General features: G+C 42.6%; 4 protein-coding genes across 4 annotated transcripts; 2 read left to right on the top strand and 2 right to left on the bottom strand. All coding sequences in view use genetic code 11, as the record gives it.

Annotated features, from left to right (window-relative positions):
* Window positions 1–596: 596 nt before the first annotated feature.
* On the top strand, window positions 597–4,883 carry EGR_06713 (putative 39S ribosomal protein L45; the record flags this gene model as incomplete). The annotated part of the gene is made up of 6 exons (XM_024495962.1): window positions 597–852; window positions 925–989; window positions 1,032–1,183; window positions 1,667–1,721; window positions 2,718–2,867; window positions 3,732–4,883. The coding sequence occupies 6 exons, from the start codon at window positions 597–599 to the stop codon at window positions 4,881–4,883; spliced, it is 1,830 nt and encodes a 609-aa protein (XP_024349622.1).
* A 771-nt stretch (window positions 4,884–5,654) lies between these two features.
* On the top strand, window positions 5,655–7,119 carry EGR_06714 (39S ribosomal protein L45; the record flags this gene model as incomplete). Its single annotated transcript, XM_024495963.1, has 2 exons — window positions 5,655–6,002; window positions 6,898–7,119. 2 exons carry the CDS (start codon window positions 5,655–5,657, stop codon window positions 7,117–7,119), a joined length of 570 nt encoding a protein of 189 aa, XP_024349623.1.
* Window positions 7,120–8,055: 936 nt separating this feature from the next.
* EGR_06715 (Ceramide glucosyltransferase) lies at window positions 8,056–16,790 on the bottom strand (the record flags this gene model as incomplete). Its single annotated transcript, XM_024495964.1, has 9 exons — window positions 8,056–8,436; window positions 10,262–10,541; window positions 11,931–12,109; window positions 12,666–12,781; window positions 13,512–13,613; window positions 13,825–13,927; window positions 14,058–14,193; window positions 14,926–15,031; window positions 16,727–16,790. The coding sequence occupies 9 exons, from the start codon at window positions 16,788–16,790 to the stop codon at window positions 8,056–8,058; spliced, it is 1,467 nt and encodes a 488-aa protein (XP_024349624.1).
* A 205-nt stretch (window positions 16,791–16,995) lies between these two features.
* EGR_06716 (40S ribosomal protein S15-B) lies at window positions 16,996–17,811 on the bottom strand (the record flags this gene model as incomplete). The annotated part of the gene is made up of 4 exons (XM_024495965.1): window positions 16,996–17,344; window positions 17,377–17,462; window positions 17,492–17,576; window positions 17,768–17,811. 4 exons carry the CDS (start codon window positions 17,809–17,811, stop codon window positions 16,996–16,998), a joined length of 564 nt encoding a protein of 187 aa, XP_024349625.1.
* Window positions 17,812–17,968: the final 157 nt, after the last annotated feature.

Consider the following 17,968-nt stretch of genomic DNA (forward strand, 5'->3'; position numbering starts at 1 on the left):
GTATGAATTTACAGTTTTTCCTTTGTATGAGTTTTTGCCGCTATGACCGGTCATTAGTCATGCCGTGAGCGTTTTAGAAGTCTTAATTAATCCGTTACTTTTCTGAACGAATTGCTTGCAAATTTTGCGAAGTATTTGAGATTAGACCATTTTTACGTAGATACGCTTTTTTACTGCTTTTTATTTGAAAGACCGACTACTGTGAAACGAAGTTAATATCGTTTTTACTGACTCAGCGTTTTAGACTAATACCTCTAGTAATGATGCCCATTATATATGGCTTCCTGTGGATATTATTCTATAACAATTGATAAAGCGATGTCTAAATTTAGATGTTATCTTTACCATAAGTTGAAGTCGGACGTGCACTGCCTTAGAAATGGGTCTTTAGGCGGGTGTTTTATTGGAGACATTGCATAGATATTTGGTTTTGGTTAACTTCAAATTTTTGCTGGTTGTGCAAAATTTGGACATGCCTTACTTTTTCCCTTTTATTTTTGAGATACAGCTAAAATCTCTCCGTACCTATTAAAACAATTGCACATGGAAAATGAAGGTAATGCCGTGGTGCGTATATTTTATTTTCAGCGGTCAACATGGCTCTTCTCGGTACGTATCAGATCTTGCTTACCTCCGTGCGCTTCATTCGACATAAACCATGGATTCCAAAATTTCGTCTTATCCGTCAGATGCAACCGTGGGTGCAGCCCTTCGACCCTGATCTCATTTCGATTGGTGGTAAAAGTGGCACTGAACGTGCTACTTCATCGGAAATCCGTGAACACTTGCGTCGAAACGGTCTAATGCCTCCCCTCTTGTTTCAAGAGCATCGCATTAATTTGACGCATTCTGGTACTATTTATTCAACGGATTATTACTAACATACATCAGTAGAGTAGGTTCAGTGATGATTTGCCTTTACAGGTCGTATTTTCGATGAATATGTCCCTCCTGAAGGTGACGGAAAATCGTCCCTCCTTTCTACTGGGGTATTGTAGCTTCATTTTCTTAAGCCTTTCATTCACTCTTAGGTAATAGCAGATGCGAAGGATTCAGTGGTGAAGAAAGCCAAAACTGCGAGAGCGGCTCTCCGTATAAGGAAGCACAAACCAGCATTTAGCACATCCAGTTTTCCATTAGAAGCAGACGCAATTTATAAAGAGGTGCACACTCTTCTTCCCAAGTATGTCAGTCACCGCCATTTTCACTTCTTTTCTGTTGATTTTCCAAATTCGGTAAAGTTACGTCTGTGGCAATTTAATTGAGCAAATTCAAGAAACGCGTGAAATTGTACCCTATTGCACGAAACGTCCTTAATGTATATGCGTCTGGTGTCTCTGCCATTATACAAGTACACACATGTGTCCATGCCTAGCTTGTGTCGGTGCCAGATTCAATGTTGTTGCGGTTGGTGCTCCTAGAGGGTTAGATTTGCCAAAAATAACTCAATCCTCCCGAACTAGGATCCCTACTAATCTCGTTTTGTTTCGTTATAGAATCGCATTAGTTGACCTTTATGAATGCCACTTTTGTGAGGTCTCCCTCGCTAGCTCTATGCGTTTACTCATAATAGCTGGGTTTTTATTAATTCATTTGGTTTTTAGCGTTTTAGCACTTTATTGCTGTTATGCTTATGGCATTTATTCACCTAGTGTCCTTTCATTAGATTTTATGCCAACCAAGAGCGAATCCTCGAGCTTACGACAGAAAAGGCCTTTGTAGTGAGTATACATTTATTCACCTCTATTTTACACCATATTGTGCACGTGATTTTTGCTTCGCGGATGTTGCCTTTTCCTATGGCAGGTGGGTGTTCTAAAACCAAAATTGGGTTTTCAATTTCCCCTTCGATTGATGAATTTCTAAGTTGGTTTAATGCTCACAACTTCTTAGATGGCAGTTTGGGTTCCTGTGCTGTTGCGCGAAAAGTTATACTAGATTAATGTATTTAAGATCGCTAAAGGGTCAGTCCTGGTGTTGGAGCTTCAACGAGCCAAATTGTCAGTTTCATTTCATCCCCGATTCAGCACATGCTCAGCGAATTAATGAACAGTTATCTACAGATGCAGTACATTTTCATATGATTAAAAAAAACAACGTCTTAAATGCCAATTGTTTTGAAATTTATTAAATTTGAGAAGATTTGCTCAACATGAATGGGTGGAGAGGTTATTGTTCCGGCTAATAGATGTCTACTTTCTGGTGCACTTGATTTTGATGCCCCCAACAGCATAAGAGTGAATGTGCACGTTAAACGAAGTTAGCCTCTTTGGTCATCAAAGCCTTGTCATTGAGGTGGGAAAAGCCACGTGTCAATCAATTGTTTCCTGACTATTCACTTTACCAAACACCTTCAAGATGCTTTGTTCAACGTTGGTGGCGCCGATAGCCAGGCAGCACTATCATCGAAACTTTTGTCATTCTTCTATGTATTGGTCGGTTCTGTGATCGTAGCTGCCATGATAAAATAGCCGATTTCCTTGAAACACAGCGGGTCGATTATCAAGTCATAAAAGGTTGACAAGTCTTCTTTATCCGCCTCAGTTATGTGAGTCAATCAAAAGAGGTTTTCGTGTTGAGCTGGCGCATTGTTTTTTAAAATCAAGCGCTTGTGCTCTTACGTAAATACAGCTTCACGTAATGGTTGTGGAGTTTCGTTACGGTACATGCCATAATAAATTGCCTTTTAGGGCTGCTCATGTACGTTGCTTTTATAGGAGATGACAGAAGGTCTGAAACTCCGAACTCTACATTGGAAATTCACTGGTAGCCTGGAGCCCCCGCGGGTGGTTAGTTGTCGAATTGAGGAGGCTATGGGCAGGGGCAACATGTTTGGCCAAGTCACCGTCCGGTTCCACACCCAGCAGGTGGGTCACGTCTACCCATTTTCTGTCCTCTTTACCTCTGTCTTCTCTTCGTCTATGCACTAGCAATGTAGAGAGCAGGCTCTGCCATATAGACTTATCAAATTAACAAAACTTGTATGCTTCTAGGTTTTTTTTATTGGGGAAAAGTCCTCGTAAGATTGAAGGCTCTCAATAAAATCAGCTAATTTGTTGGAAGGAAGTGGTTTTAGGTCAAAGCAATTTTATAGCGGTAGCATAACACCAAGGGAACATTTTGCTTTCATTAAAAGTTTTATCTTACTTTGATGTTCTTAATTACGTCCCTAGGGCCCTTTTAATGGCGTCGAGACTATTCGAACCTTTATTTCACCTCCATAAGCAGACATTGCCTCATCAGTAATGCCTTCTCTTACATTATTGATATGATTTAGAGCTTTCAATAGTCTTTGCCTAGTGTTTAAGATCTAGCGCTTGTTTTTTTGTGTGGCTTGGAGACATTCTGTGCTTGCGATCAAAAGTCCTTTCACATATGCTCCCTTCATATGCATGGTGGAACAGTTGAATTGCCTTGCCATGCGAAGTAGGAAACTTTTCATTATTGACTTTCAAATGATGGCGCGCACCCAACATTAAGTAATACGTGTGGTGCTTTCTACAGACTTCATTCCTAACACTAAATGGTAGACTGGTCGTCGAACTTGACCTGTCTAGCCTTGTCACGTGATTTGCCTCTGTCCACCATCGATCGATCGGGTGTTCGTATTTGAATGCACATTGATATATCTTGGGTCAGAGTGTAATGGCTGACGGGATCTTGCACGACAATCAGATTGGGGATTACAAAAAAAAACACTAATTACCGAACAATCTGTTGCCTCCTGTCAGCGCGTTGAACTAGTCTTCCAATTGGGTGAAAATGACCCGATTTCTTCATTTGTAATTTCCGAAGCCAGAGTAACCCCGTGTCTCAGTTTTGAAAACAAGGGTTCATCGATTGGTTCTCCCACGTCTGCTCTTCCTCACAATTCGGGTATTCCGTCTTCTTCGATGGATCCATTTGTAAGAGACCCTGGCGCCTGTGATGCTCAAGCAAATCCTGCCGGTGTTAATTATCATATGGGTTTAACAATGTCGTCCCAAGCGAAGGTCGATGATGCCCTTCTTAGTATTTCCGATTTAAACTTGACAGATCCATCAACCTCACAGCTTCCTGCCACCGATAGCAGACTAATGGGAATGGTAGGGTTGTCAAAAGTGAAACAGGGATGTATGGAAGAACCTAAAGCTCTTCACAGCAATGGCGGTTTATGTCTATCAACATCGCAGATTCTTCCCACTGATAGCAGACCGGTAGACCCAACAACGTCGTCAAAACTTCAAAATGAAAAGGTTGACGATCCTTTACATAGTCTTTTTGAAAGCCTATCGGAGCCGCTCACATTTCAGTTGTCTAATTTACCGAATAAGCCAATGTCGCCGAATGTGGCACGTTGCAATATTGAAAGTGATAAAGTCCTCCCCAATATTTCTGATTTGGGTCTAACAGAAAAGTCTGCTTCACAAGACCCTGGCGTCTGCCCTAAGCCAACCTCCTCACAGATTTGCCACGATAATGTAGAATGCGATGCAGATCTTCCAAGCATTTCGGATTTGAACTTAACTAATCCCTCCACATCTCAGACGCCGCTGTTTCCTCAGAATATACATGGTAACATAATTGTTGGAACGAGTGCTGCTAATGCAAATGAAGATTGCATCCCTTCATTTCTCGAAGATGAGCCAGAGGTGTGCGGGGTCCGAGAAGTGCAACGTTGTGATGATGCATCCGACGTGCCTGTGCCATCGGGCCGAAAGCACCAGTGGTACACGTGCGGTAGGAACATTATCTGCTGCCACTTGAGGAACGAGCGACCGGGCTCAGCGCCCTGGTACCTTGATTGCACTCGTGTTGCAATTGGTGGATGTCATGGGTGTTGTAAGCTTCGTCCGAAATTAATTCCGCCTCAAGGAAAGCGCGAAACATCATGCAATCGCTGAGGCGCATCCTTTGCATTCCTCTTTGCATCCTTTGATATGCTCCTAATTATTTGGGTTTCGGTGGTCAATTAATTAAATTTTTTTCAGTTGAATTGATTTTGGTTCTGCTTTTCGAGAATCAATTCCTACTTTACCTTTGCTCATCGGACCGTAACCTTTATCACTTTATACGGGATACTAGCCGATGAGCTGTGATTCGTTTCTTGCTTTTATAAAGCACGGCTTGTTTGGGTGCCAGCCAATAAATAGGGCAATTTCCAAATTCTGAAGTGTTTATGATTTAATGAGAATTTAATGCTTTCATCCCGAACATCACCCTATTGCTATGATAAACTCGAGCCCATTGTCTACCGAAAAACGGTCTCAGTAACCCTGATAACATATGCGTATTTTTAATGCTGTGTCAATTGGGCGTTGATTATGCTTCGAGCATTTAATAGACGTTGGGTAAATTGGTAAATTGCTCTAGTTCATTCTTGATTCAGGTCTTTTATTACTGGGTAAATTATCCCTTGTAGCCTGCATAAGCCCAGATCAACGCACACTAGTTATTGGTTCTATCTTGCACCCAACAGCAGAACGCTTCTTTTCCTCCAGTGTTGGAGCTTTCATCTTGGTATCACACTGCTGTGCCGTAGCGGTAATGCTGCAAGGCACACGAGACGGGTCAATAGGAGGGGTCACGTGGTTCAATTTAAAGTATCACATGATCAGAGGGGAGTTGTCATTAGGATTGGTGGCAGTGCACCGGAGGGACGTAAACTTAAAACGATGGCAGGCAGTCACAGAGGTCGCTATGAAGATGGCTACGTTCCCGCCTACCCGATTCATCCAATGGAGGCTGATCCTGCTGTGGGGGTGTTTCCACGTCACATAGCTCGTCCCTATAACATTTGGGCTAACTGTTCGAGCGCGCCCATCAACTATCGGTGGCCCCTAGCCGTGCCCTACTCCCCACCTGCCTACCTCTACGACTACGACTCAGAGTGCGAACGGGCCAAACACATGCCCATCGACATTCCCCGTCCGCTGCCGCCCGACCATTGCCGGATCCACCGAGCCTTTGGCCGACCCGACATTGAACCCCCCATGTGGGTTGCCGATCCTCACATTGCTGCCGTCTATGCATCTAGCGAACCATTCTGCAAACTGAACAAACTGCATTACTAAAGCAGGAGCGATGAAGCCTAGGCCTCAGGAGTCTTGTGCCCCTTTTTATCGTTCGGTGCTTTATTTTTTGCAATGTCTTCGAGCCATTGCTTGCAAAGAAGTATATAATTTATTCTTTTACTCATCACTATCGTTTTTTATTATGGGACTTGGATTTTTTTTGTCTTTAATTCAGCCATGTTCATGTGATTTTCGGCTAGTGGTTAGGAAACATTTACCATCTAGTCCTTTAAAGACTTACCTTTCATATCTAACTCGAGTTTTTTAGATTAAAAAATACGGCTGTGTACTTCAGTGGATTTGGAATGAGTTTCTGCACAAACAACCATTCACTTGAATGTTGTAGTCTTTTGCATGAGTGATTGTGGACTTGATCAAATGCGTGAAGTCTAGGTCCACGAAGCGAGATTACCAAGTCTCTCTAATGTTGTTGCTCTGGCACTGCTTCAAAAACTCCATTGTTACATGCTTTGGATTTATAAAGTTATCCGGGGCAGCGGCTTCTTTCGCTGGTATGTTAATAAAGTGGGCCCACAAGGCAATGGTTTTGTTGATGACATTTTAAGTAGTACCGAGCATACCCACTTTGTTACCTTCATCGGCAGTCTCCCATCACATATGCATGGAATTTCTCACTAAATCTCAAAGTGCTACACCTACGTCAATGTGATGATTTTGCTCATAAACTCACAATCAACCTAACGAAAAGCACTTCAAATGACTTCTCAGATAACCTTAAATTCTTGCTATTTTTGGTAAACTGTGGGCCGTTGTTTGCAACTTGTGCTGGCGTGCACATTATGCTGACGATAATCGCCATCTCCTAATCTGTGTGACACTGTAGATTCTCGCAATATACGATCGGTTTGGTCGCCTGCTCTATGGCCACCCATCGAGTCCGGTGGATGTACTGGAGTACGTGGTGTTCGAGAACTACATCACCGATGAGTACGGTCAGTGGCGAATTCACGGAAAGGTGGCGCCCGCGTGGGCACGTGGCTTCGCCGCCGTCGCTGCTCCCCGGAAAACCTACCGCCTCGTCTCTTTTCCTGACCCCACAACATAGTAATAAAGTTTCTTGTTCCCGCACTCATTCCCTTTCCACTTAAACTCCCTCAGAGGTCCTGATGATGCAAATATTGCCGTCTTTCTTTAATCTGGTACATTTCGCCTTAGTAACAAATAAGGTGGAATCGTTCTATTCGAGCGGAGGATAGCCCCCCCCCCCCCCCGAACACTTTATCGATTCCGACTCAAGTGCCCACTTGGCAAATATGGACGATGCAAAGATATCAATGGTTTGTGCTGGATGGCCTTGGGTCACGCACTAAACTAACATGTGAGCGATAAAACGCTCTTAATGAAGGGTGCGGAAACTTCGCGAAGCGAGGTCTCGCAAATCCAGTCATCTATGTCGCCGATCATAAAACACCTTCCACAACCATGGTCAGCAACTGCAAACTTGCGCAGGTAGCTTTGTCAAAGAATTCACCAGCCACATGGGTAGTTGGCACATTGGCCGGTATCGCAATTTCCATGGCAGCCCAGCGTCTGCGTCAAGGTGCGCTGCTCTGACGCCTAGCTGTTTGATGGCATAAAGTGTAAGAAAGCCAGTTCTAACACAAGAAAAGCATACGCAAAGCCTTAAACGAATCGGCATCGTCCGCTAATAGGATAGCACTGGCTCTCGTTATTTTCTTGCAAAAACAAAGGGGTAGGAAGGCTGGGTAGATTCGAATTATTACTGTGGATACGCATCATCAGCAGCGGAGATTTGGAGGTATTGGAGAGAAAGGCAATACACAGGCAAATAACAAATCGGAGGTAGCTGTACATATCGGTTTCAGTGAGGGAGTAAAACCTTTGCTTATTTTTTGAAGACACGTATGAGTGAGCAAATTATGCTCACAGAGCAGGAAATCTTTAGGTAGATATGAGTGAAGGGTTGAAGAAAGACAAGTAAAATGATAAACACAGGAGAGAGGGCAGAAATGGGCACTAGTCAAGCGTCCGAGATGAGAGTAAGGTGCTGGCGATCCGCAGAGCCACGAATGTAGCCGTTCTGGGTAAAGTGGCGCCAGATGTGTTCCTGAGGCGTGGTGGCAGCGGCGGCCGTCTTGAGCGGACCGATCTCGGACGGAGGGGCCTCATGAAAGGCGATGGGGGAGAGGTCGACCGATTTAGTGCGCTTGGCGCTGCCTCCACCGCCGTTGGGGCTGTGAAGGAGCTCCGTGTGTCCACCTAACGAGAGGTGGTACGTGTTGACACCCCACTTCACAGTGCGCGGGTGCAGCACCGCCTTCACGTAGATGACATACGTAAGCAGCTCCCGTGTCCACCAGGCAAATATGAATGCCACAAAGGAGAAGGGGAGCGGACCACCCTACCAACCGAAAGAGGGAAGTAAAATAATAAGCTTATCTGACACTAATGCACAATCTTGAGAACTAAGATATGAAACGAAAAAAAAAGGTGACCTAAAAGGTACAAGACGTTAACAGCGGGCCACATGGATCATATGCTGTGGAAAACAAGTTTGAAGCGGTACCGGCATCTCTTGCAATAATAAATCAAGAATATGGGGTTGACACCAATTTTGAGGGCAAGTAAATTTCAGTAGTGCTGGTAAGACAACTGCGCCAAAGTAAAAGACCGATTTATTACAAGTGCGGGTCCCCCAGTCAAAGTGGCCGAAGCCAATCTATCTTGTTTTACTATTTTAACGTGTTGTGCAATATACAACGGATTAGCCGTCAAACATAATCGAAAAAACATCAACTTGCAGGAGTACTATGTCTGTGCGATTATGAGTGACAGGGCAGTTACGGATTAAATGAGCACGTAGCGAAATAAAATATTTATATGGGGTTCACTTTGGCCATGCCTTTTTCTTAAATTCTGCGGGAATTAAAAGATTACAACGCAAACACCAATAGGCATGTGAATCAACAATCACGACAACAAGGTACTGTTTTGAGCACCCTAAAAGCAGGTTTCGTGTCAGAGGGCAACACTGAGGGTCAAATGCATGAAAATTTCTCAGAAATTTCTATTTAGGCCGAAAATGGAAAAGTCTTTGCTTTGCTGAAGCCCTGCATTGGAATTCATAAAAACACCCTGGATTCCACATATTTTCGGGCGATTTGACCTAAGCACTAGTCTGGTAACACACAAGACGCAGGTGCCGTGGTTTGAGGGCTGGCGACTCGAATAGAAATAAAACAGAAATGAAGTCAGCACCAGCCTCCAATTTGGATACCAGCACATTGACTTGCGCGTCGTCACATTACCACCTGGTGGTACACAAAGAGCGCTGCAGCGATCGATACGGAGGTGGAGTGGCACGACTGCTACCAGTAATGCATTACGTGCTGGCGCAGCATCCCCGTACCCACCCAAGTAGCACGCATATCACCTCATTCAAGCAGCAACGCAGGAGTGCGAAGGAGGGATTCTCAAATGGAGGTCAAGTAGCACACGAAAATGGCCCTTAGAAGCACGTAATGACACAATGACTTAGTTCACAAAATCACGGGAGTCAAGGGCAGAGTGAAAGTCATTGATACCAAAATTACAATATTCAACATCAACAATGCATCTACCAATTGCTAACTGCTTCGTTCGCATAAAATTCTCGTTTTTAAACTAATATTCCTACTGAAAAAGAACAATGGCAGTAGTGCCTAAAACGCCGCAAATGGATACAACGAAGATTTTTAGCAAAAAAATTCCCTACAATCGCGACAGTAACGGAGAGGGGATCTTGAGAGAGTGTACACAGTTAGAAGAATTGGTGCTTTTTTGGTTGAATTTGGTGTTATTGCGAACATTAGGCTTTTTGGTCTAGTGGGAAATTGAACAACGGTATAATTACCCCAAGTGAATCGCAAACCTTTTGCAAAAGGCGTTAGCAACATACTGCAGACGTGCTTTGACATTTCAAAAAGGTATCTGGATGGAAAGGCAACCTCCATTTGGATGTTGAAGAATAGTAGGAAAATTTTGATTAAGGGGCCACGAAAAGCTGCTAAATTAATGCATTGAGTAGGTGCGTGCAAGCGTTAATAAATGTGGAATTACGTCAGCCACAACTCCTGCTCGCAGGCATCAAAAAATTGAAGGAAACGAAAAGAAGCAGGTTAGTGACAGGACCAACAGACGTTTTACGGAGAGGCCTAAAGAAGAGGTAGAGGAAGGTAGAGCCTCACCTGGACGCATCGAAGGAGGAAGTAATCGAGGAGTATCCAGAGGGAGATATGCACAGTCATAGTGGTGATCATGGCGATGTCGAAGAAGTACCTCAGGGAAAGGGCAATGAGGAAGCCCAGGTTGACACACTCAATCATGGGCTCGAAGAAGGCGGCCACGATAGTGAGCATACTGAGACGCAGCCGCAGCCAACGCACCATCCGTGTGACGTAGATACTGATGCTTGCATTGGCTACGTTCTGTTGTGCGGGGTACGCCGAGAGCACTATCTTGTAGCCACTTGCATAGTGAGAAAAGAATTTTTGAGTCGCCTTTGGCTTCACGAGTGCTCCCCTTCCATTCATTCATAAAACCATGCTTCAAGCATTTATATGGGGGACATGCTCTTTCGTCCTCTACACACATAAAGGGAAATAAGCAGCCACCTCAAATGCAACGTACTGATGTATGAACTAAGATCGTGAATATTTTGAGGACGATTGGGATAGGCTACAAGACCCAATATGAGTTTCCTACAGAAGTGAGTGCTTTATTTTATTTCAGCTCTGAGTTTTTGCCACCAAATGGGGTTGCAAGTTTTACATTTGCGATAGCAAACATATAATCCATCTCTGAAAATTATGGTGCTCACGATTTTCCTAAATTAGGCAGATGTGCATAGATCAAAGTGTTGTTTTTCATTGATGCTCATACACGCACAAGAGGCCGTCATCAGAGTTGGCAGTGCACAGGAGTACGGCTTTCCACAAAACAACAGAAACAAGTAAATTGAGGAGAAGTAGTCACGGCTTCGTAAGGTCGAAAATACTGCAATTTGCCAAGCAATCTTGAGAAACGTAAAGACGAAAACAATGCATGAGAAAGAAGAGTGCGCAAACATCTCACGCCTACGTAGAATATAATTTAAGAAACATAAAAACACAAATCAGACGAAAAGGATTGCATGGTATAAAATTGCACAATAGCCTCCACCCACACACGTCTATGAGGGACCAAAATAACGACCACGAGGTGAAGCCAAGAAGAGAATACGGCACAGCACCATGGTCTCACGAAGCAGGGAGAATATAAATACTAAATACTTTTAATATTGCACATTTTTATGCTTATATTGTAATGTTGAAGTGAATGGTAGAGGTGTAAGACCATAGATTGCCAGTAGGTCATTGGGGTAAAGCATTTAGATAATGTTGCAGTACTTTGACGCAATTCAAGGGGTCTATTCGTTGGCAAAGTGCTTCATAACGGAGAGATTCGTACGGCCGAAGTTTTGACCGTGGAGCAGAGTGGAAGGTACAAGTCAGTTGGATGAAGGCATGAGACTTGTGACGAGTGATATTAAGAACCGATCTGGCACGTGTGAGCCGCCTCAGATGCAGGCACTACGTTTTCATCACGCACCAAATAAATGTATCTAATTTGATAATCATATTGTGGAGAACTTTAAATTCAGGCAAATCTACTTTATTCCAGCAAAATAAAGACCAGGGCTAAGTGGTTTTCCATTGAATGAAGAGCATTTAGTAGTCAAAGGAAAGAGGAATCATTGTCAATTTAGTCCACACCATGTGATTAAAAATAACTTATGTTAAGAATGGGAAAAGAATATACCTTTTCAATGTTATATACAAGAGAGGTTAAACACTACTCGGGAAGGTAAATGCTTACCTTTCAAAGAGCTCCTTGGAGCAAAAATAGTCCTCTGCGAGGAACTTTCCAAAGCGCGCAAAACCACCGTACCGGTCGAGGATGGACTTGCGAACGATGTAGGACATTCCAGTGAAGCAGAGCATGCCCATGTGGTTGAGAGCTATTGCACTACGTCCTAGGGCGCAGCCAAAACACACCTATTTTCGAAAAAATAAAAGTTAACAAATTGAATACTTGCAGTAATTGTTCAAACAAAAGACATTTTGCGAGTTAAAACAACTTCAAGTAGGGGTTGTCTTCCAAAGCACATTTGGAAAGGCCTCTGATACACACATTACACAGTAGCAAGTTCTTTTAATGTTGCGCAAACCGAACAATGCGAAACTAAAAACGCAACAGCAAAGTTTTCTTATTAAAAAACAACACCTGAAGCAAAGAGAAAAAAAGTGAACTTAATTTTCTTAGAATGAATGACACAAGTCAGAAATCAAAAAAGTAACCATAATCGTGAGTTACATTTAGTACATACTAACAAACGGTAGTTGCTACATTAACTACCTTTTAAGCTCAATCATTATCTAACGCATATGACAAAGATCTCGACTAAGGCATGATTTTAAATGCTTGCGTCATGTTACCCTATAGTATGTGCTTGCAAGCTAGGCAATACAAAAGACTAATCTAGCTACGCAGAATTCCCGTTAAAGCATTGAAAATTCAAAGGCATGACTAACCAGGGGAGTGGATGCTCACCTTCTCGATGGCATTCATGAAGCCGCGTTGATCAGAGTAAAAGGGTAGTTGGTGAACGAGGGCAACGCGAGGGTCCTCAGACTTGCGAACCATGTCGACCATTATGTCGGTGTTTGCTAGTGCAAAAAAAATTGTGTATCACTAAACAGGACTCAGAAAAGACTGATTAAAAAGAGAAGTAACGGAAAAAAGTGACCACCGAGTCTCCTCAGTTAGCACATCAATGCAAGAAAAAGGGCTCGTCATAGGGTGAATACACATTTTACCTCAAAGGAGATATTATACAAACAAGTGTAAGAAATTGTCATGCGTATCACGATATGGACTGCACCTGAGCCGATAATACGCTGCAGCAATTTTTTAGTCAACTCCAGTGAAGTTTGCACAGTGACCTAACGGTGTGAGTGTCATAGTCATGGCGCATGTATAAGAGCACTTTTTAATTGATTTAAGTGGAAACACTTCCAAAGCACATAGGAAACAATTAATCTTAATCGGAACGTGCCTTTCAAAAACCCCTGTGGTGTGCGCTCTAATGCAAAGAAATGTGTAATAGACACATCGGTAACCAGTCACCATTATTCTGGGAAGATGAGCAAGGTGGGCGGCTGAAAATTAACATTTAACACCTGTTTTCTCCATAGTAACGCAGCTCAAACATAAAGGGAATCTTGCAGCGGTCTTGCATCCATTCTACGAGAGAACATTTTCTATTTACTGTACTTTGGAATGTCTAGGGTGCACATTTAGGCGAAGATTGAAAGAACGAGTATAGCTACCACACGCCCCGAGATATGACTTATTGTAGGTCAGCTGAGAACATGAAAAGTCAGAATACTCACTCACCCTTTATTCGACTTGTGCTGACCCACACAAGGTCGTATTTAGCTGATTCGTAACCAGGGAGGAAGTTATTTACCATTGGATTGATCATATTTCCGTTACCACCTAAAGAAGCATGAAAACGGAGTGCTAGTGGCACAAATATTATACCACAAGGCTCATTATATCCGAATTAGTAAGCGATTGGATGGCATAAATAAACAAACGCTGCATTTCGATGTTCTAAACTGAAGTGAATAATTAGAGAAATAACCAAAGAAAAGCAGTTTACAAGTGGTTTAGGGCAGTCAGATGTGGTGTGGCTATGTAGACCCACCTATGATGAGACGAGCATCAACATTTGGATACTTTCGAAATAGCGATTCGACGAGTTCAATGGCAGGGTCATTGGGGTCTTCTACACAGAAAATAACTTCGAACTACAAAAAACAGTATTACACTGCAGCAATACATACAAAAGTGACATGTAAAATTTTTCACGGAAATGAATAAAACAATTCTATGATTCACAGAACGGTGTCAGAAGAGTATGAAGGAACGAAAACCCACGTTTGGATACTGAAGTTCCAAATGGCTAGTGATGTTCTCGGACAAAAGCGGATCTAGGCCCATCAGAGGTTTAACAATGGATACGCCTGGAAGGTATTCAAGAGGCTCGTCGCTTTTCTTGTAAAATTTGCGCATCCTGAAATGAAGGGATGGAACAATGACCAAGACGCACAGTCACTCAGTAATGCACAAAATTTTCATGAACTGTCAATGGTATAAAATCATTCAGTTTCAGAATATTTTCCATTTCCTAAAATGACCCCAAGTTTTGAAAACGCATCACATTTTTACTGCTTTGCGAATAAAATACAAGCCTAAAGGCCTGGACAAAAAAGTGACATTAACAAAGGATACCTAGACGCCTAAAGATGTCAACAGGTGTAGTATAAATTCTGGATTGAGAGGTATTGATATGAAAGTTGTGATTTGGATAGTGAAGATTTTACGAACCCTTAGGTAAAAAAGAACTAGAATTTTACTATTTTACCACTGGAATCATAATAAGACAAGTTGGTGTGGAAATAACTTCTGGCACCAACGCTTCCATATTTAATAACATTAAGAGCGTGAATCATAGAACGAATACGTACTAAATACATCCTAAAAAAAAGACAAGATTCCATGTGCCAAGGCATCAATATGAGGACAACACATATAAATGCTTTAAATGCTAAATGTAATTGAACTATTACTATCAAAGGTCAGCACCTATGTTCAAATTACTAGGATGCAATATATTTTGCTAAGATAATAGGTGCAGGGAAAGCGAACTACTGCACAAAGTAGAACTTAAGCAGTTACAAAATAAATTACCTTATTTGCACCGAAAAATACGAGGTACAGTGACGAAAATACACAAAGTACTTACGAAACATAGAAAGCAAACAGGAAGAAGAGGAACTGATTAAAGTACACAGTTATCGGGACCATAGCAAGCCCAAAGAGCACGTAGGCCCAAAGTACGTCCAGCATTACTAAAAGTTAAAAGAGCCGATCCCAAAACACCTTGCCAAACACAATTTAGCAGCATGTGATTAGTTTGTCCTAGCCAATGATTGTCTTATACTAAGCAGAAGGTTACATTTCTAGTAGCGACATTTAGTTAAATTCTATTTATTCCACCATTCATTAAGACGAATTGTACGATTTGGTAGGCACAGATGCTACAAGTATATTAAAGTCAAGATTGGGCACTTTGACAAGCAGTTTTGACGGCGATAAAAATGAGATCCTAGGAGTCAATTAATTTTGTATATGGATCTAAATCCTCAATGGCGGGCCAAATAGAAGGCAGCAAAATTTATGGTAGCCATGGATTCAGTAGAGTTCAGCGTACAACTAAATCGGACAACACATTTTTACGCAGTTCCTTATTAGGTACGCTGCTTAAAGTTCCCCACGTTCACCCTTCTCCATCGATTAACGCGACAATGTGTTCAACTAACTTTCCAAGTAGCTCAAACGGAGATTGTACAATTTACTAATTTACGTCAGAGAAAACCTAGTTTTATGTCGGCAAGGTTTTTCAAAGTTACCCACTGTTTAACGATTCCGGGATGTTTAGAATTCCTTGCGGGAATTCACCTACTTTGTGCCGTCCGAGACAGAGCGGTGCTTTCCAAAGACCGCATTTTAAACAAAGACGTTTTTTAAAGTCTTTGCCTCAAAGGTAATGTGTGCAATGAGACATTTTAACGAGGTTATCCAAAATGATTAGGAATTTCCATCAATTGTTCGTTTCCACCATTCTCTCCCTCTCCAGTTGCTTAGAAGCTCGGATGGGTTTCATTCAGCTAACAGGGACATAAGGAAGTGTCACTTGTTTACGCACCCTAAGTGTTTTCATACTTGTGTCAAAGACAACTTAAGTATTGAGATTGTCACGCCTTCCAGGTGTGGTGTCATTTTTCGTTGCCTCATTGTATAGTAAAAGACCTGGTCACTCCTTTAAGGATTTAATACCAACTGATTAAGGTTTCAGTGACGTTTAAATGTGATATGACAAATTTGGGATTCTTATCCACGTAGACATCGTTCGCTAAATGATACCACCAACGCAAAACCAACCGTTCTTGATGGCGCCAAATAATTGAGTCTACAAAGGATCTCATTACAAACTAGTAAAGTCGAGGTTCCGCTCCAAGAAAATTGTATGAACAGCAAACGGCGCCCCATGTAGGGGACCGAAACAAAGGGCTCCCCTCAGAGAACATCCAGCCGCGTGAGTCATTCCTTTCTGCTTATGCCCTTCCCACCCCAATAATCAGCCATACACTCAGCAAATGAAAGCTCGCTCTCAACTTTGCCAAAACTACCTCCCTCAAAGGTGGGAGGAGCGTTAAGCTCGCTCACCAGAGGGAGCGGAGTAAAATCGACCAGTCCAACTTAAACCGCGAAGGAACTTAAGGGAGGCACATCTCAGGGGATCTGAAAATCCCAAAACATTCTTTTTGATGTCGGAAGCGCGGAGTTCTGGCCCGAACTTCGCGCCTATGCCACCCAAATCACGAAATTATACCCACTCCGCAAAGCATACGTCACATGAAACAACTGCATACAGGCACCCAACCCGACGCGTCTCCATGCAGCACTAAACGGAACGGAGCTGCCAGGGCAACACTGGGCCCTGCGTTCCCCCGGAGATCCCACTTTACTTAACGAGAACCTACCTCGAACCCTAAGGAGCACATGCACACTGCCAGCGAGCTCGACGCTGGCATAAGCTGGGCGCATCTAATCACGCAACAGGCGCCCAAACGACACTTGGAACAGTATACACCCTACATGAAGGACCTCAAGACAATAGTCAAACCCTAAACACCGAATCACCATATAATCGGGTTCACCTACTCAATGGGCTGGGAAACTAACCAAAATCATAATTCCACCAAGACCACAAGACAGGAACTATGTGCGAACCACAGAATGTACATTTAGATCACTTAAGAGGAATGAATCTCGAGCTGTGGGTAGCACCGATACCAGGGCGACCGTGCTTTACAGGTTTATAGGTGATTGAAAATTCACCTAGGTAATGACCGATCATTTCTGGACGGATCTCTACTTGATTAAACGTCTTGCCATTGTATATACCAACGACGGACCCAACCATTTCGGGAAAAATGATCATGTTGCGCAGGTGAGTTTTAACAACTGCCGGTTTCTCCCCGATAGGACAGTTCTTCTTGCTCTTTCGCAACTTTTGAAGAAGAGTCTTGTGCTTGGTTCCGAGACCTCGACGTATTCGACGTCGTTTACGCGCGGAGTAAAGTTCAGCCAATTGATCACTGGTAATCACCGAGAAAGAATACCAACTTACACGCTCATATCCAAGAGCTGATCAAGATCAACTCCACGGTAAAAGTACTTCCTAAACGTCCGCCTCTTCTTTATCTCTTCATCACCCTTAAAAAGATAGTGAAGTCAGGTACAACCCTACCATCTTCAGCACAGACCGAAAAAACTGGGGAACCCGCCTCTAGACCATGTGCCTTTTTAAACAGAGAAGTTTTTGGAACTCTAAAGTTCGAAATGACGGGTGAGCTTGGTAACTCTAGTTTTTATATTAAGCGTAAAAATTTTATGCGTCGGGAAAATTGACTCAGCAGTTGCGAACTCATTGCTCAATTAATGCGTTGAAGAGGGAAATAGATATATTTTGGAAAAAATAAAACATCAGAGTTCGGATGGCATGAAAACACACAACTTACAAGATTATGATAATTTTAAATCTGCTTTTCACTGGGGACACCATGCCTTGATACTTGGTTAAATGTAGTTCTTATTTAGTGATTAATTCTACGCACTATATTTAGATTAAAATTAATACAGCTTCGAAATTCTTTGCGACTTAGGATAACACGTTAGTAATGTAGTTGGTTTTGGGGCAACCACTTGCTCATTTCATTAAA

Source organism: Echinococcus granulosus, assembly GCF_000524195.1.
Source record: "Echinococcus granulosus chromosome Unknown EG_S00062, whole genome shotgun sequence".
Taxonomy (NCBI): Eukaryota; Metazoa; Platyhelminthes; class Cestoda; order Cyclophyllidea; family Taeniidae; genus Echinococcus; species Echinococcus granulosus.